The sequence below is a fragment of the Vespula vulgaris genome, chromosome 5, assembly GCF_905475345.1.
Source record: "Vespula vulgaris chromosome 5, iyVesVulg1.1, whole genome shotgun sequence".
In the NCBI taxonomy this organism is placed as follows: Eukaryota; Metazoa; Arthropoda; class Insecta; order Hymenoptera; family Vespidae; genus Vespula; species Vespula vulgaris.
Genome location: NC_066590.1, coordinates 8,666,813 through 8,687,500, shown reverse-complemented (window position 1 = coordinate 8,687,500; position 20,688 = coordinate 8,666,813). Strand labels below are relative to the sequence as shown.

General features: G+C 35.3%; 2 protein-coding genes and 1 long non-coding RNA gene across 4 annotated transcripts in view; 1 reads left to right on the top strand and 2 right to left on the bottom strand.

The window, feature by feature from the left end:
• Positions 1-6,727, bottom strand: part of LOC127063981 (roundabout homolog 2-like) — a 191,730-nt gene extending 185,003 nt beyond the window's left edge. For both annotated transcript variants that reach the window (XM_050994408.1, XM_050994410.1), the window contains exon 1: positions 5,362-6,727. In XM_050994408.1, the coding sequence (XP_050850365.1) occupies positions 5,362-5,425 (64 nt within the window). In that variant the 5' untranslated portion in view covers positions 5,426-6,727. The remainder of the gene's footprint in view (positions 1-5,361) is intronic.
• Positions 6,728-7,232: 505 nt separating this feature from the next.
• Positions 7,233-15,233, top strand: LOC127064008 (uncharacterized). Its single transcript, XR_007781567.1, has 3 exons — positions 7,233-7,542; positions 7,929-8,153; positions 14,541-15,233. It is a non-coding gene; the product is annotated as an uncharacterized LOC127064008 (long non-coding RNA).
• Positions 15,234-15,976: 743 nt separating this feature from the next.
• On the bottom strand, positions 15,977-19,141 carry LOC127064000 (uncharacterized). The gene is made up of 3 exons (XM_050994449.1): positions 18,673-19,141; positions 18,158-18,449; positions 15,977-16,079 (listed from the first exon to the last, which is right to left on the bottom strand). Exons 1-2 carry the CDS (start codon positions 18,888-18,890, stop codon positions 18,164-18,166), a joined length of 504 nt encoding a protein of 167 aa, XP_050850406.1. The 5' UTR covers positions 18,891-19,141; the 3' UTR covers positions 15,977-16,079; positions 18,158-18,163.
• Positions 19,142-20,688: the final 1,547 nt, after the last annotated feature.

The following is a 20,688-nucleotide window of genomic DNA, read 5'->3' as shown; positions in this document are numbered from 1 at the left end:
CATCGAGTAACTCAAATTAGTCTCGCTAATAAGCCGGAAATTATAGAAAAACGTGTGTCGCGAGATAACGAAAAAAAAAGAGGCAAACTCGATCATTGAAATGTCCAGGATGATGATTACGTTTTAAAAATTCATAACGTTCGATAAATCAAAGCTACAAAGCTTGGTTTCTAATACAGAAGATATATAGAATGAGTCGATGATTATTCTATTTGGATGGTCCGAATAAAAAAAAAAAAAAAATCTAGAAAAATCTGAACTTGTCGATAACGTGGAATCATGAAAATAAAAAAATATGCATATGTATAACTTAAGATAATTTCATAATCGTCGTTACTAATTATTCGAACCCTCTATGGCGCCATATAAGTTTAAATCCGAGCTGCGTTCTTTTTTCTAGTTTACTTTCATTTTATCGTCACGTAATTAACTGTTACTTCGTATTCGAAATTTTGTATGTTTCCTTTTTTAAATATAAGTTTTTCTCGATATAATATAATCATATTTGTAGAAATAGTACTACAATATTTGCTTTATATAATCCTTTTGTAGGGACGACAAAAAAATAGAATGTAACTGTTCGTATGAAATATCTTTTGTTCAAAACGATCAATAAATATGATAATTAGACGTTGATAATCCTTGATTGAGAATTATTACACTAAGGACCTTGTCCTCTTTCTTTTTTTCTTTTTGTTTTCTATTTTTTATCATATGAAATAGAAAATTATAGTCGTGAGTCATATATCACGAGAGGTTCTGATCTGTTCGAAGAAACTGAGTAACTCGTTCTCGATAATTCAGACTTATTGTAAAGTTTTTAATAACGACAGAAGCCTACGTCTCCTTGTTAGTTCGCTTTCAATTTTTTTTTCTTTCTTTCTTTCTCTTTTTTTTTTTTTTTTAAACACGCGGTAAACAATGATCCATCATGGATTCGAAAACAGCGAGGCCACGGCGTTTGTTTAACTTTTATCGGATGCGAACGAAACGAGGTCCCACAGGCGATACTCTCGTTTAATATGTGTATGAGTGTACGTATGAGTGTGTATACGTGCGTCTATGTATGTGTGTGCGTGTATACATGTATGTTGTATATATTTTGCCACGCGAATATAAATACAACATGATCCGCGGCTAAACGTTCAAAAAATTCTGATGGAAATCTCGTTTGGAATCAGCAGGAATTAACGAACGTGAGCGTTAACGATGAGAAGCGATAAACAAAAGCGATGACATGCTCTTATGGAACTATGAATGTGAGATCGTATGTATGTATGAGATGACAGGAATATTTTCAACAGGATTTTCAAATTAGAGTTGTCGAAAAGGCGATGACTCTAATATCGTGCCCTGATTTCAACTAATCAAATAAATAAATATTAAAAATGGTCCTATGAAATATATATATATTTCTTTTATTTAATATATTATAAAAAATATATATATAAAAATATATATGTAACTTTGAAATCATACACTTACGTATTATATATTTATATTTTGTTCTTTAAGTTTTATTTCACTTATCGTCACGTGATTATACTCCAAGTTTTTATGTTTCTCGTTTCTTTTCTTTCCTTTTTTTTTTTTTTTCTTAAGTAAAAGTTACACACACGTACTGATATGAATTAATATTATAACTTTCACATTATACGATATTTTTGTAGATAGACACGAAAAAAAAAAGAAAAAAAAAGAAAGAAAAGAAATTGAATTATAAAGGATCGAAGTTAACAATATGCATAAATTCTTATCCTATTATTTCTCATCGTTCTTATCCACGTAAACATGAGACCAGTAAATAAATGATAAAGTAATATCCCACCGTAGAAAATAAAAAGGAAAACAAGAGAAAATCCGTAGTACCGAAGCTTAATATTCGATCATTACGTATCGCACTTTACCCTATAACGATGTCATAACCTATAACCTATAACCTATATAGTTATATAGTTCGTACGATTAATATCCGAGACCGTTATATCGTCCAACCGTGATCATCCATAGCGATTCAACTTGTACGACTCTTGAAACAATATCACCACCCTCGAAGGCCCTCGTAAATTCGTCGAAATCGTCGATAGCCATAGAAGAAACGTGCTACGTGTGTATGTACGAGTCAGTGAACTTTACCGTAGCTAAGTATTAAAAACTCGATCTTTCGTAAGAAAAGAAGAAGTGACAAAGATAGAGAAAGAAAAAGGAATAAAATGATAGAGAAAATAAATAAAACGAAAAGAGAAAAAATTGTATCCATTTTGTAATTGTTTTTTAATTTTTCTTTTATCCTTATTCTTCACGAAAAGGAAAGATGAACGAAAGATCGTTTCCTATCGGAGAGAACTATCGTTATTATTGCACACGCACGTTCACAGTTATATTATCACGAAACGAAAAAGGTGAGGAAAGAGACACGTTGACGATGAAGCATGCAAAAAAAGAAAAGAACAAGAATAAGAATAATAAGAAGAAGAAGGCTAAGATGGAGGATCGTTTCTACAAATGGCTATATAAAAGAGTTCAGAGAGACAGAAAGAGAGAGAGAGAGAGAGAGAGAGAGAATGCATCGAGGCCGTGTCCAAGTCCCAATGCTATCTTTAGACGACGCTCGAGACAACGCGGGGCATAGATGTCGATCAATTATTTCTCTACCTTCCTCGCTTTTCTGCGACGTATCGTTCTATCTCTACGCGTAGAAAGGAAAAAGACAGACAGACAGAAGTTCGACGATTCCGCTCGTAAATTATTCATCGGTTCCGACCGTTTTTGTTCCTTCCTCGCAAGGATATTTTTACTTCGTGGCACCGATAAACCCTTGCACCGGCCATCTACGAGATACTCGCATGGGACGTTTCTATGATAGCGTTTACGACTATCGACTACGTGGAAATAAACTTAAGACCACGATAATAACGATCGAACGACTATCGACGATCCTACAAAATTATTGAAATCGCGAAATACGAAGTCTATGCGCTTCGATTATCCTTTCTTTTTTCTTTTCTTCTTTTTTCTTGTTTTTGATTTTTGTTTCTTTCTTTCCTTTTTTTTTTCATTTATTTATACTCGGTAACATTTTTCTTCTTCTTTCTTTTTGATCATTTCTCTGTTTGATTTGTTACGAGTTTCTGTAACGACGAGAGATCTCTATTTTTATGTCTAAATGAAATCTCTAAAGTTCTGTATCTTTTACGAGTCAAATTTAACGTTAACGTTAACGTTAACGTTAATTATTTAACTATTTCTTTTTTTTTTTTTTTTCTTTCGTACGATGAAACTCGAACATTAGACGCGAATATTTCTGAATATTTATATATAACGTTATCGAACAAATCAATATTATTCGTTTACCGAAATTTTATTTGTACGAGTGAAGCTCGTAACATTTATCGTTTCAAACGATTCGACGACAATCTAAAAAATCTAAATTGTTTATTAAAAAAAAAAAGAAAGAAAGAAAGAAAGAAAGAAAGAAAGAAAGAAAAAAAGAAAGAGAGAATATCTGAAAAAAAAATCAATTGTTCGAATTTCATTTTTCAATCGAAACTTACTTTCTTATCATATCCGTAATACGCGAGGGCAAAATACTCGAAGATAATTGATTCGATCGTCCGCCATTTTGTGCGAACGACATCTTTACTATTACCCGTTGCCACAACGTAAATACATATTTTCTTTCGTGTTTCTCGATAAAAAAGAAAAAAGAAAAACGAAGTAAAAGAAAGAAAGAAAGAAAGAAAGAAAGAAAGAAATAAAGAAAAAAGAAAAGAAAAAAAAAACAGAAAGGATTTCGAAATTACAGCTTTCTGATCACATTAGGATACTAACTGTAAAGAATATGTAAATGTAAAATCTTAAAATTACTCGAATACGTGTGAATTTCAAGTTTTATGTATGTAAATATTTTACACACGTGCGTGTTACGTACGTACGTACGTACATACATAGATAGACAGATAGATAGATAGATAGATAGATAGATAGAAACATATGTAAGTACGTTGAAGAAATCTAGAGTGAGAAATCGCGAGAATTCTAGCTAGCGGACTTTCACGTCCCGTCACTCTATAAAGGGTTAACTCGGTTACGATCCCTCGAGAAGGAGAGAGAAAAAGAGAAAAAGAGAGAAAGAGAGAAAGAGAACACTTCTACGCGGAAATCTCAAGATGTTTTCTATCCGAGGAAAGAGAAGATCGTACAGCTAGCATTCGATCGAGAATTCGTTCTATGGATCGACCAATCATCACGGGATAAAATTACATCCGCAGAACGAAATGTTTTTACGCGTAAAGTTTACAGTACATTTGGTGTACCGTACACTGCGAACAATAACGTAACACGAATGAAATATATTGAATTACGCGCCAACAATCGAAACGATTCGATCGGGAAAAGCTTTTCGACCTAACCTATGTCTCGGAAATGAGAAACTTCTTTAGCAACGAAGCAGGAGCACGTAATTAGCCAACTCATAAATCGATAAGCACTACTTCGCCTTACGTGTCGGCGTTTATCTCACTTTTAATCGTACCGCGATTCTACTTCGATATATATATATATATATACGTACATATACATACATACATACATACGTGTATGTATGTATGTATATATATATAGGTGTAACATTTTTATGTCTAACCATAGGTACGTTAGTTATAAACGTCGTCGAGTTATACGTAAGGTATGCACATATGAAATTAAGATGGCATCGATTTAAAACGCACGACTGTGATTGGCCAATGTACGAGTTAAGAATCAAAACGGTACACTTCAATCAAACATGGCGGATTTCAATTTCTTCGTTAATTTATCCAAAGATCTTTGATCTCACGTTCCACCAGTCAAACAGACCAATATCACGTCTACTTATTTATTCATTCTCATATCGTATTAATTTATATTTAAACGTTAATGCATTCTCAATACTTTAATTCGACGAAAATTAATGAAATTACGAGCTCGTCCAACTAATATCCTCGTTTTACTCTCCTCGCGTATCGCCAATTAACTCGGTGATATTCATAGACGTCGATGAAAGTACAGACCGCGTTGAAGTATCAAAATGGTTTTCCCTCCTAACTTCCGATTTTATATCGTTCTATCTCAAGCAAAATTACGGTATTATGAGAGAAGGAAAATTTACGCGGTCGTATAGTACGAATAGGAATTTCGCGGGATAATCGGTTGTCGTGGCCGATTGCCATCGTTTCCTGGTAACCGGGATCTTGAATTCGTTAGATACAATACAAAAAAAAAAAAGAAATATATAAAGAAAGAGAAGATGACAAAGATAAAACAAAACAAACGAAAGAAAAGAAAAATCAAAATGGTCGTTCGAGTAACCAAAGTACTTACCTTTCGCTGTTAGAGCGAATATCGTGAGGATGAGGAACGGCGTCGTCGTCCCGACGCACGGCATCTTCGATGGTATCCAATAGGGTCTTTTTATTGGTGACGACGACGTTCACGTCTTTCCAACAAATAATAATTTCCAGATGTAAGCTCGACGCTCGATATCATACGCACATTATCGTCGAGAGAGTAACAAAGAAAGAAAGAAAAAAAAAAAAAAGAAAAAAGGAACCAATAATATTAATAATAATAATAATAATAATAATAATAATAATAATAATAATAATAATAATAATAGTAATAATGATACTGATGATAATAAACAATCTCACAGATCGCACCACAAAATTCTAAATTGAAGGTCAACAAAAAAAGCACAAGGTACACGACAGTTCGAAACCAATAAAAAAAAAAAATTAAAAAAAAAAAAAAATAAGAGGAACAAACTTTCGCGAACACTCTTTTATCTCTTTCTCCCTTTCTATACTTCTTCTTCTTCTTCTTCTTCTTCTTCTTCCCGTGTAATACGAAGAAAGAACGAAAGGGTCAAGGAACTAGCGGTAGACGTCGAGCGAGCCTTTTCGTCCTTCGTAACTACTCTTCTATCTTCTTTTCTTTCTTCTTTCTCTTCTACCAACGCGTAGGACAATGTACACTCCTACGACGTAAAACGATCGACCGCTTCGATCGGTCGATTAACGGGATTTCCATCGTTATCTTTTGAGTCCAGAATTTTTGGACGGCTCATAATCCGATCGATCTGTTTCGCCGGCTTTCGCGACGGTACGTTACACTCGGCATCCTCGAAAAAAAAAAAAAAAACGAGGAACGTTCGTTACGACGTTATCCGATCGATCGCGATTTTTACCGAGAAATACCGAGGATTTGTTGTTGCGTTGTGTCGTCGTCGTTCTTCGTTGTCGTAGTCGATCAATCTTTTTCATACACGTCTTTGCGTCTTTCCTATTCGAACTATAACAACATAACAACACTCTAACGTAAAATGCTTATATTTTTTTCTTCTCTGTTTACAACATTTGTAATCATTCACGTAGTCTCTTTCTGATCACAGAGAAAGAGAGAGAGAGAGAGAGAGAGAGAAGGAAAATGTTCACAAACTCGCAAAATAACTTTATTACAGTCTTCTCTCGACTTATTACTAATATAAACGACACGCAAAGCGTTCACTTTCCATAAGAAAAGTTAACCGTAAGTCGCTTTATATACGTGATCGATCGTAGACACGTTTCGAACCGTGTCGTCGAATCAGGAAAAGAAAAAAGGAAAATAACTGCCAAAAGGGATAATAGGAGGTTAACGTGAAACACGGAACAAACAAAACGACCGATCCTCGCGACGCGACGGTCGATTCGCGACTGTCGATGCGGCGATTCCCAAACGGTGCCACGCGCGACTTCGGCCGAGTTCGACCGTTTTCGGATTACTTCGGCCGCGAGCCCTTCGCTACGCTTGCGCCTACGCCCGGCGTCTCGTATCTCTCGCTCTTTCTAACTATCTCTCGTATTTGTCTCGCTCTCTCCCATTACCTTGGCCCGGTCTATGCTCTGCGCCTACCTATCCCCTCCATACTTTTATACCTTTTATCTCTTCTCTCTCTCTCTCTCTCTCTCTGTCTCCCCCTCTCTCACGACACAGAACACGTACGCACACAGGACACATACACGCACGTATACGTACATATACTTTTCTCTTTCTCTCGAGAGTCATCGTTCTCTCGTGCACCAAGAGTAACACCAATCCACTTTTACTGTCTCTCCTATACTAATCACACACGCATACATACATACATCACCCACACATATGCAAACGCTTATATCACGGTGGTGGCTCCCCCGTGCCGACGGTCAGCCATCTCGCGCGTTACACCCCCACCACCACCATTACCGGCACCACACAACCACCATCACCGGCACAGCAAGCGACTCTCTTTGGATTCGTACCGCCGCTCGATTCGTCCACGCGGCCACGACGACTGATGAGCGTTCCTTGCGTCCGAAAATGTGGAAGCGTTACTGCGGCATGCACAACCGCGGATATTACGTTCTTCGTACTTGGTTAGCTACGAACTCTACGACGAAATACCTTCGGGCGATAGGAGCGCAGGATGTTTCGCGTCGCGTTTCGCCTTCTATTTGCTCGTCACACATACATCCACAAAGAGACGTATGCTAGACTACTTTGCTTCTTTACGTTTTGTCGGCCCCTCTTTCTCTATCTATCTTTGTCTCTTAATCCAGTTTCACATTCTCTTTTCATGCATGCACAGTCGATTCGCTTTCTCTTAACAAAATATTGTTTTTCTCAAATATATAACTGTTCGACTATTTTTGTATTATATCTTTCTTTTTTTTTGTTTTTTTTTCGTTTTTTTTTGGTATTACTGTATCATCTATATTTCATTTATTATCCAAATTTGAACTCATATACGATCGTATTTTATAAAATCGGGACCTCGTCCTTCCCACAACGATATCCTGGGTTTCCTTCCTGTCCATTTCTAGCAGAGCTATTAATACCACGTAAATACTAATCTCTATTTTGAATTCCAGGTTAACTTATCGCAATCCTACGTGTCATATCGAACTCGACAACGTTCCTCCTACGTCGAATTATTCTATCGAACGTCGAGACACCGAAATGAAATATAATACATTGTTTGTAAAAAGTACGAGATACTGTATTTAAAATCGTCCCATTTCAAATAATTTCAAGTATTCGAGGGATAGTAAGAATATCGGCCAACTAGACGATAAATATCAACAAAGTCATTACGAGTAAGTAATCGTTGAATTTTCTCATAACATTTTGTCGATTAAGGAAAAAAAAAATTGTTGTTTATGACCCGGTTCTCAATATTTATATATACGACCCGATATACACACATCCGTCTACGCACACACATATCTACGCGGCAAACGTCTGTCCATTTGCGATACAGTCTTTCCATTGAAATTCGTGAGTTGACCCCTGTCACACGCTTCAAATACTGGTTTTAAATGCGCTTGCAGAAACGCGATACTCGTTCGTTCTCTCAATATCTACACACGGCCACTGTATCAATTTTTCTCTCATCCCTCCCATTTTCCATCTCTTTCTCACTCCGTTTTTTTCATACGCGTAAATAAATACCTCTCTTTTTGACTCAACCCTTCGAAACTATTTTTCTTTTTCTCTTCCTCGCTATCCACCCGGCCACACGCGTCGGATTTTTTTAATCTCCGACTTTAGTTATATGCTTTTCGTTTGTTAGACTTTTAAATAACACTTTACATGGCTCGTAGCTACTCGGGTTACCTATACATACGTACATATCTATCTATCTATCTATCTATCTATCTATCTATCTATCTGTATCATTTGATTTATACATAAACGTCTGATTGGATGATCGCCGAAAGATATCTGTTAATTAATCCAAACAAGTCACGATCTAGTCCTTATAATCCAGTAAACTGATTTTGTATTATCCGAAAAATCAAGTAGGGCAACCAGGTTCTACTCGAACATCGTTCTAATTTAACCGGTAGCAAATACCTTCTCGAGTAATAGACGTGCTGCCTCTTGTAGAATTTGTCGTTCAATAATTTCGCTAGACATTAATTGAAATCGTAGATACGGAACGATATCGATCGGGAATCAGATAATCCTGTTAAACGACGAAAATTCCTTGAACAGAAGTTAATGAAGAGAGGAATGCACATCTAGATACGAGAAGATCCGATGGAGCCTAGTAACGTGCTTATTTCCGTAAATTACAATTCGAGATCGACGAATCCTCTCGATGTTCTTGCTTTCCAGCTTAAACGGTACGAAGAAGCGAGAGATTATTATTGGTTTCTCCGTAAACGACGAGCTAACATTACGCGAATCGTGATTCATCGCGATGTATGTACGTACATACCTATGTACGTATGTGTGTAAGTATCTACGCGTACTATCGTATATAGATACGCTTTCTACGATCGTAATTTACTCTTTCGAGGAGTCTGAAACAATCTTGGATTTTCCTGAATGTTTTCTCGGCTTTTCGTGCGATCGAGATAAGCTCCTACTTTAACTCTCCGTTCTATACAGGGTGAATTCGTTTCAACGTATACGACTTTATATATAGATATCAATTCTTTCGAAATTCTTGGAAATCATTTTTCATTGTTCGTCGTGTTGAGAAAAAAAGAAAAGAAAAAAAAGAGAGAACCTTCCTTTCTCTCCAAAGCTTTTACAAGCGAGAAACAATTTTTCAAATAACTCACACGACGCGTTTACCACGTAAGGCGTAACAATTGATCAAATTTATACTTGTACTTTGATAAAGATACAAACGATCGATCGATATTTCGATTAATTATAAACTAATGAAAATAATTTGTAGTTGTTAATGAAAGTTAAAAAAAAGTTCTATTATTAATTAAAATAAATAGAACCACTTATCTTCTCAAAACTTAACTTTATTAATTCTCTGATAATTTCAATTTTCACCTTGATAAACACCCCATAGATTTGCCAGCTAAGGAATATTTTGCGTATTAATGCGCATGCGTTTACGAGTCTCTCGATATCTTCGAAGCATCCTTCTAGACTATCTCGCGAAGCGCGACGTATGCTAAGAACGTGAACCGTGGCCCCTAAGGTTAAGGCTCGCGGCTAAAGATCGCTGGCGCGAGCCTAACAGAGGATTCACGACGGTTGTACACGATGTTAAGCTACTAGCGAACTTCTACAATCGTTTCTACTACCTACACACACACGTACATATATATATATACGTATACAATACATAAACATACTATGAACGATGATTTCCATGTCGCTTTAATTCGATTCACGGAACAATCGAAATAATGGATAGAGCATTATAATTTAATCGAAACAAGTACCGTTCTCTCGACGACTTTCTCTATCCTTCTCTCTCTTTCTCTCTCTCTCTCTCTCTCTCTCTCTCTCTCTCTCTCGTATGAAGAGCAGCACATAATAAATTTGATTGAAATGTCACCGGCGTTATATCGCGTTGGCGAAATTTTAAAACCGCACATTGATCCGTTCGTCGAAAATAAGCGAAGGTTCAACGTATTTATCTCTGTGTATATATACATATATATATATATATATATATATATATATATATATATGCAAGTACGGATAAAACAGGTGTAAGTACATATACCAGTTTATAAATACATACGTACGCACTCGATAACGGTAAAAATCACATGGCATTAATTTAATTATGAAATATCGATCACTCATTTGACAGAGAGAAAAAGAAGAAACCATGATCATTTTTTCCCCCTCGCTGTGGTTTCGTATCTCGACGTTAATTCCTGGCTCGTTTCGAACGGTGATACCTTTAAACCTCTCTCTCGCTTTCTCTCTTTCTCTCTCTCTCTCTCTGTTTCTCATACGCACATATATAGACGCGCCCATACGCACAAAGATATATATATATATATATATATATATATATATATATATATTCAAGCACGATTTCAGAGAAACGAACGAATTGGCTTGTTTCGCCAGTTATCCCTTTAATTTTATTCGGCCGTTCGAGTAAACGGCAAGTTTGTCACCCTCTCGCTTTCTTCGCTTCACTAGCATGTACCAATGTCTATATACGTACGTACATATACACCCATATATTACATATATATATATATATAATACATATATAGTCGTAGAGTACAATGTAGTAGAATTTTCAACGAGATTAACTTCCGAAGGTGCGAGGCCAATTTCGCGTACACCGCGATAACCACGTCGCGAGAGAGCTGAGAACGAGGGAGAAAGATGGAATATGGAAGAGAGGGTGTACTCTCTCTCTCTCTCTCTCTCTCTCTCTCTCTCTCTCTCTCTCTCTCTCTCTCTCTCTCTCTCTCTATCTCTCTCGCTCTCTCCCTCTTTCACACGCATACACATATATCCACGCATTCGCTCTGTATATACCTACATACCTATACCCGAACAAGAGAGAGAGAGAGAGAGAGAGAGAGAGAGAGATAGAGAGAGGTGTTCCAAGAGGAAGGCGTTACTCCAGAGCTCGTCGTAAAGTGCAATATTCAGAGGCATACTAACCGTAGTCCGCCTTCCATCTAGTACGGCGTGGTGCGTCGTCTAATCTTCCCTAATGCCGCCACACACGCATCCCATTTGTCGCAGCCGAGAAAAAGATAGAGAGAGATAGAGAGAGTCGTTATATGTCGTGGACACGCTCGTGCTAATTTCGCTAGGATAAAGAGTGAAAAAGAGAAATATAGAAAATAACACATTTTCTATTTCCTTAAAAGGATTCATCCAACGCTGAGCTATTAATGAGAACTGTAAAAGCGTGTCTTTAACTTTAAATGTGATGCGACACTTCGAAGTTGAAGCTTTTAAAACGAATCTTAGAGAGAGAGAGAGAGAGAGAGAGAGAGAGAGAGAGGGAGAATGTGTCGAGTATTATTTTATTTACGCGAATATTCTCCTCTCGCTGTTATGTATTTAGTTCAGCAATAAAAATATAACAGCTTATATACACATGTACCTCGTTTGTCTCCTAGACAGAAATTTATGTTTAAGCTCAAGGAATATGTAGAAAAGTGCTGGTCGCCAAAATCGTGTTATAATATTTTCTTAGTTTTGACATTGGTGTGATATAGGAAGTTGTAAATATACGTTTAAGGCGTAATGCTATATTCGTATAAAAAACGAATTAATTTTAATTAGATAGATTAAATTGATTCTATAATGTAATATATCTGATAAAAAGAATCGATCGATTTTGTGGAATAAGTTAGCGGGCACGAGGTATACATATACGATCTTCGTATTCACTCAGACTTTATTGTCCTCTCGAAAAAGAAAGAGTGTGACGAATCGGCTAAGCGAGCCAAGCATAAAAGTCAGTCAGTATCCTTCTATCCTTTTCTCTCTTTCACACTCTTTGCCTTGCTAATATGATCATACGTCCGTCGTACCGGTTTGGGCGGCGCTATACCGGTTCCTCAAATATTCGCTACAGTGTCCCGAAAGATTGTATAAAAAGTGATATTTAGACCGGTTTTTGCTCGAACAGCAGAAGCTCTCCTTTTCTTTCGACTACGAAGACACATTTTTCACGTTCCATTCTCGTCAAGTTCTATTGTCATGTAATAGACGCGATAAAAGTTAATGCTCAGCGACAAGAGGCAACGTTTATTTCGGTATTACGGATCGCTTTTTTGCTCTTGCCGATCTTTACCTACTTCTTTTTTGGGACATTAAAAGAACGTCAGACACAACGAGCGGGTGCTAGCGAGTCTCTCTTTTGTCACGAGTTTAAACGTGGATCACTGTACGAGTTTGGACCACCGTTTGGTGATTGTTAGTCAAGCTTGTCGAGCTAACATCATTTGTATTTGATCCGTATGAGTTTAACGTGTTAGATCTTATCAAAGATTTAAAGGAATTACATTTTTTCAAACCATTACGGATGACATATCTTACGGATGGAATATTGTACGTTCTGACAAATTATGTAACACAGATCTGATCGAGAATTCTGTTTACATATATAACTGTGTACATACACGAGGTTAATCTAGTTACTAAAGACCCTTTGCGCATAGTTATTGCGCAGGTCATTCCCTCTCCTCAATTCGAAGTTGGTTCATCTTCCTAATCTGTTTTCTTAGTGTTCCGACAGTCACGTACCTTAATACGTATCTTTGCGAACGTTATACGTCGTTAAACTGAAACCGACACGATATACAAAATCTCGTACGAACTACGGAGTTTTATTCGATTTTCGAATGCTCAGCAAATGAGATCTCCCGATATTTATCATTAATTAAAGCAAACGTATGGTGATATGGGCTGATGAATGAACGAAGTGTGAGCAAATGATGGGAAAGCTTTTGATAATGGACGAACAAACGTGCAAATAACGATAAAAATCTTTACAAACAGACTCGTAAATCTCGATATTTTGATAGAAAATATACGGAACGATTACAACGACGTGATAAATTCTTAGAAAATGATTATACGAAGAAATTGATTAAAAGTGCTGTGTGTTCAAACCAAAAAGAGAAAAAGAACAAACAAAATTGAATAATAAAATATTTTCTTAATCTTTCGAAGCTAAACGTTCTTTCGAAAATCTCGATTACCCTCTTACTTACTTACACAGATCTTTGTTGATATTTACATCAAAATAAATCGATAATACAATAACATAATAAATATTAACATATAACGATTCCCTAATCTTTAATTTCATCATATAATTTCGATAGAATCCAACCGAATATATAATATATTCAGTTACATTATTTTTAATACTTTCGATATACAAATTTCTGCCACCCTCTTGTCCCTTCTCCCAAAGAGAAGAAGAAGTTCTAGTTCGAGACAACATATATCTATCACGATTGACAAAATTATAAAAGCACAAATAAACAAGAAATACTCAAAAGAAGGGAAATCGAGTGCTCGATCATTTTGACCGATCGTAGGTGGCCGATCGATGGGGTGATCACGTTCGTTAATGTTGCCACAATCGTGGAGGTGGGGTACGAAGGGAAACGTTGTGGTACGTTACTGGAACCGGAAATGGACCGACTGGGCAAACAATTGCAAACTTCCCTCTGTAAATAACCGGAAACTCGACGGATATATACCGTGCGGCTGTGGAATACTCTCTCTCTCTCTCTCTCTCGCTTTCTTTCTCTCTCTCTCTCTCTTTCCCTCTTTCGTACATACATATGTATACCTAGGCTGGTTACGCGAATGCTTTTGTGCTCTCGTTCGATTAATTCGACGGAGTGAATGCGCGATCCTCCTCGCGACAACATGCCGCGACGCGTAATGGAGCGTATTAAAGCGAAATGACGCGAGTCGAACTCAAAAGCCGTCCCTGTCCCGTCCACAGATTTTCTATTTCCAACTTGGTCCTCCCATCTTCGAAACTAACCGACGTTAACTCACGCGATAACATGTCCACGCTTTTAGGGTGGTTCTTCGAATCTTAAACGCCAAGGGAAACGGATAATTTTGGTTTTTTCTTGTTGTCTCTTTTTTTTCTTCTTCTTCCTTTTTTCTTTTCTTTTTTTCTTTTTTTCTTTTTCGAGTAACTCTCCGTTGTTACCTTCTGTGTACATTTATTCCTTTTCTTTTTCTCACGCTTAATATTTTTCTCCCTGAAGGTTGGAAATAAGGTGGGCCTAACCTAAAGGACTTCCATTTAGAAGAGAGAAAGTAAACCGATGCCTTTTTAGTATTTACCAAAAGATCGCTATCCCATGGCGCCGTTGTCGATACCCCATAACTCTTCAAAACTCAGCCCACCCATGCGCTCACCTTATACTTCTGAAAGTATATATAATATGAAAGATCTTCGATACATATGTGTATGTCTGTTTATAATAATGCATTTCGTTAATTTTTTCTAATCTTGAATTAGACTTATTTCTTATTTCGTAATACAATAAATCTTGCTTATTAAATCTTTAAAACATGAGAATCGTAGTCGTTAACATTTTTATCCGATAGGAAGTAGATCTTTTATCCTTGACAAGTTGATTATATGATAAACTAAACTGCATCTGAACTCTGAAGAAGGGGGAAATGAAAAGGGGACAATCAGAAAAATTTAAAAGGTCGGTCAGTATTTGTCATTTCGTTAACTCGGTCACTAATTAATTAATAAAATCTGTAATTAGCTCTTAAGTCTATATTCTGTATTTGGTAAACGGTAATTACTTTATAAGTTTATATTCTGCATTCTGTGAAACTGCCTGTTAATTAATAAGTCTATATTTAGTATTCTGTTAAACTGATAATTAGTTAATAAGTTTGTGTTCTAGATTTTACCAAACGATAATAAATCAATAAGTCTGTATATGGAAATTAGTGAATTATCAATTCAATCGAAACTCTATGTATTCTTTCATAATTTTCATTGAATATTTTTCGACTATCATTGATAGGTAAAAACATTATTGAACCACTTGTGGAAATGGTAAACAAATTAAACTCTTTATTTTTAACACTCTGTTCGTTTCTCCGTTCATTTTCCAGTCTATTAAATCTTCTTCTATTTTATCCTATCGATTTATATCCTCTGTTTTATATCCCAAATTCACTTTTCTTAAGGACAATTTCTGATAATTACATCACAGGACGATAACAGTGTTTTAAATTTTGTTCGAGATTCGAATATGTCATATAAATAATAATCTACATATTTTGTATGTTTATGAATTATACTTATACGAATAGAGTAAATTAATATATGTAAAATAAATATTTGTTTGATACTGCATATGCAAATAACAACAACAATAATAATAATAATAATAATAATGATAATGATGATGACGATGACGATGATGATGATAATGATAATAATAAAATATATCTTAAAAAAAAAAAATATAACACATACGTACTTATGTATACGTATAAATCATATCAAAAATATATGTAGGTAAACATAAAACGAATTTTCTATCGATATTAAATATATTGCAAAATAATATCTATGAAAAGTAAATATATTTAAAATTTATATTTGAGTAAAATTCTTACGATAATAATTTATTAACTATTTATAAAAACGTATATCATATCAAATATAAAATGTTATCGTTCAAATGTTCGGAAAATAAGTCAAACGACGGGAAAAGAACGAAGGGGACCGTCCCTGTTTCAGTCTTCTTCCTGAATGCTTCCATGCCACGCTCCTGGAAATGACCTTTGACTTATATCTAATCGGCCTATTCATGAGCTTGTGCATCCTCTCTTTCTCTCTCTCTCTCTCTTTTTTCTCTCTCTCCGCAACATATGTGCACATTTAATGGTATGCCGCGTTTCGAATTAACGATTGCATCCTCGATCTTACCGATTAAGCAAAAATGTACGATCCATTAAACATATTTATTTTATTAAATAGCGTATCTCTTAATGGCATATAAGAAATTTTGATCAAAGTTGATTATCTTTGAATTCGTATTAAAAAGTTTCGATGTTTCGCGTGTGTGTAATTGTATACTTGTACTTGATCAAATTAAAACTTATATAATTCTTTTATTAATTTAAATAATAAAGTTTATTTAATATTTCCCAATTATAAATTAACTCGTTAATATTCAAATAGAATAGAATCGACAAAAATTAGATACTATCGAAAAGTTAACCAACGTTTAAATCTATCTTACGTATCATATAGAATTGAATCGAGAAATAGGATGTTATTCAACAATGAAGTATATGTAGGGTGCGTTTGACCACTGACTTCGAACCCCTATATCTGTCATTCGTCTGTCATAAATAATCACGATCGAGAGTATCAGTACTGATTTAATTTCTCTTCCATTAATTTAAATTTATTACTTGTTAAATGTCACTTAACCTTTATAGATCTAATAAAGGAGTTATTTTTCTAAGGATTCGACGATAACAAAGTGACGATAAATTACGATGAATTTGCAATATTAACGATAAGAAAATGAGTATGAAAAAAGAAAAAGAAAAAAGAAAAAGAAAAAAGAAAAAGGAAAAAGAAACGATGAGAAATCATAGCGATGGCTTGAATTTAATGCAAACCAAAGGCAACAAAAGGCCGTGCGAAAAAGCTTGCGACCGTGTAAACTTAGCTCTTTGCTCGTCGAAGTTGTTAATCGTAGGGGGGTTGAGGCGTGAGCGGAGGGTTGTTGCACCCCGCATACGATCGATCCCCTCCTTCCGTACACACAGCCGCTTATCCGGCTCGTTCATCGTTCGCGTTAATACAAAAATCGGTACGTCGTCCACGATTAGCTCGAAAAAGTTCCCTATCGAGTCGACCATTTCGTAAAGGGCTGGTGTAAAACCTTCAACGATGCACAGTGAAATCAAGCGTGCTTTAAGAACAAAATTTCTACATTTTTTCCCTTACGAAACTTAATTTTCGTTTACATATTATTCGAACTTAAAATCCTTCGAAACATTTCTTTTGGAAAAAAAAACGTTACCGGATATCTTAATAATATTGATAACGACAAAAAAGAAAACAAAAAAAAAAGCAAAGAGGAAATAAAATTTATTTACTATGTACTATTGAATTTATTTTTATGAAAAATGTAATATTAAATTTGTTATTGATAATAAAGCGAGATATATTTCCTCTTTTTTTTTCCTCGTTAATAAAAATATTCATATTTGTATATCGTACGATAGAATACACGATATAATCACATAATACGTATCGACAAATTTCTGAAAGACACTCATAGATTCTACGGACTATAATATTCCCTTTGAATGCATAGTTATGGGGACGCGTGAATGTATGTACTTACCGTACATGTATAAGCTTTACGGACCACTTGGATCAGGCCATTATCCTTCTGAGGCTGCTGATCAAACTTCTCGTTTACATTTAATACGGTCGCCCGCGTTGTTTTGTAATCCTATCCAACGATGAAACGACTCGAAAATACGACGATATACGACAATGTGTCTTTTTCTTATTTCTTCGAGAATATTACAAGAGTATATACAAGAGGTAGATATATTTTTTATAAAACGAAGGTATCACAAAGCGACGTTACGTTTCTTTCTTCCATTTTGAATAAATATTCCCTTAACTATCTTATTATAAAAGATATATCTCGATGACATCACGAATAGATAAATTACCTACACTCTCAGAGATACTTTGTGACATAAGTGAGTTTTTTTGTAACGAACGCGAATACGAGAGAGAGAGAGAGAAAGAGAAAGAGAAAGAGAGAGAGAGAGAGACAGTGAGAGAGATGAGGAAGCATTATAAAAGACGTACGTTGCTTTAGAAATGTGGCATGTAGTCTTGTTGAATGGATTCCTCCTCAAAGTTCGAGAATATACTACTATCATTGGTAGTAGTAGTCGTCGTCCTCGGAGTAGTCGTCGTCGTTGTCGTCGTCGTCTCTTCCTTGAAATATTTCCCTTGAAAAGTTTCCGTCGAGGGTATAGGCTGACCCGTCTCTCGCAGATATTTCTTGAGATCCATCACTATTTCGTAACGAGGTCGATTAAAAAACGCACCGACAGCCTGCTGAACGTTTTCCTCCGGTAAGCTTCTCAATAGATATCTGATGAAAAATAAGAAATGGAGAAATATGGACAAGCAGAAGAGAGTAAGGAGGATAATAAAAGAGAATGAAAAGAAAAGAAAATAATAATAATAATAATAATAATAATAATAATAATAATAATGATAATAATAATAATGACGACGATGATAATAATTCTTAGAAAGAAACGATAGAAATAATAAATAATGAAAAAGAAATTTAATTGGTTAGTCAGGCTTACCTGAGCAAGATACTTATGAAAGCTTTTACTTCAGGATGATTCTTCAAATAAATCTCGTTCTCTCTTTGTCGTGATAATTTCCGACTAATCAAGCACTCACACTGCTTTCTCGATAGCGAACCGATATCGTAACTTCTATCATGGTACGGCGGATCGATCGAATGAAAGGGATGTCGACCTTGAACTTTCACGAATCGATTTATAGTCTCTATCTCCATTTATCTATCTATTTATCTATCTCTTTCTTTCGCTGACTGACTGACTGACTGACTGACTGACTGACTGACTGACGGACTGCCTAGCTGCTTGATTGTCCCCTGGATAATAGCTGTCGATGAATTTCACAATGACTCTTTCTCGACATCCAAATTTATCTTTTCCTCTTCGTTTTTACGAATTGACTCGATGGACATGAAATTGCACACGAGTGAAATGTTATCGATCGTTGAAGGTTTTTGTTTCTGTTATCGGTTATATTACAAAATCGAGTCAAATGCTCATTGATACGTTTTCACGTGCGATGATTGATTTCGATTCTAACGTTTTTTTTATTTAAAAAGCAAAAATTTCATTATCCTTTTTTTTTCTTTTTTTTTTGAAAATCGCGTACGTTCGATTTTGTATAAAATTACATTGATATATTTATCAGAGGTTACATCTCTATCACTTCATTTCTTTCTTTTTTTCTTTTTTTTATTTCTTTCTTTTTTTTTGTTATTTATATAGAAAAAATGAATAGAGGCGTCACTTTCCAGAAATAACGACTCGCATAACGTATCAATATTCGAAATTAAAATAATTTGTTTGAAATTCGTTCAGATACTTGAGTGTATAATGAACTTGACTATACCGTGGTAACAAGGCTATTACTTTAAGTCGAAGATTAAAAAATTCGAAGCTTTAAAGACTGGGAACTTCAAAATGATATTTCCGAAGGTCGAACTTACAAAGCTTTGAAATTTTGAAGCTTATAAACTTCTTAATAGAATTTTCGAAGACCGTAGCCGCGGAACTTTGTAATTTTAAATGTCGGATACGTGTAATTAAAAATCATAATTATATAATGCATACTAGATAGTCTTAACAGACAGACGATATCTTAAATAGAATATTATAAATGTCAATAAAGGATATCAGAGAAAATAAATATAAAAATATATAATAAAATACTTCGAAGGATTCGGAACCCCCAAAGCAAACTTGGAACTTTTCCAAAATTCGTATCATATTTCTAAAGGATTTGAAATACTTCTAGCCGTATCATGTCGAAATATTATATCTACGTTCTTAACCTCGAAAAGACGTTACAATATCCTACTCTATCCGATTTTGATATAGTATCTAAGAATAGACATTTTCCGAAGGTTACAATGTCAAAATTTCGAAATAAATTTTATCGCTGATCTCCTTGAGAATCTACGAAGATGATAGTTTAATGTAATGGTTAAAAAAAAAGAAAAAAACAAGAAGAAAAAAAAGAAATTATATTATACATTAAAGACTATAAATAAAACGTCCGTTCGTTCGATGGCGAAGCTTTTCTGGAAAATGTATTCCCGAGGGTGCGAGGGTTAATGTTCCATTCTCTTTCTCTCTTACTCTTGTTCGTCGACGACGTAATCTTCTTACGATGATGCAGAGAATGGCAAAATGCGTGGGAAGCCGTTGGTAATAGCCGTACGTATTGTCGTTTCAAGAGTACAACCGTGAAAGGTTAATCCAAATTTTCGAAATTCAAAGCTTGAGATGTTTCAGAAATCCGTCCCATGAACGCCACACACGCTCATATATATTCACATATATGTGTGTGTGTGTGTTTGTTATATACATGAACATGTATATAACAAGGTAATCTGTTTTTTCGGGCTCTTCTTTTATTTGGGACAAACGCCAAAGTTGGCGGACGAGATGCCCTCACAAAAATTCCTGAACAAATAGTTGTGGCTCGTCTGTGTTTTGGACAAATTTACGTGACTTTGTTTGTAAACGACGCGAGCACCAAGCGTGAAAAGTTTG

Excerpts from the sequence above, each read along its gene's own strand:
- LOC127064000 (XM_050994449.1), bottom strand. The coding sequence starts at position 18,890 with ATGGAGATAGAGACTATAAATCGATTCGTGAAAGTTCAAGGTCGACAT. Across the intron at positions 18,450-18,672 it reads TTCATAAGTATCTTGCTCAG|ATATCTATTGAGAAGCTTAC; the intron begins GTAAGCCTGACT and ends ATTTTTCATCAG.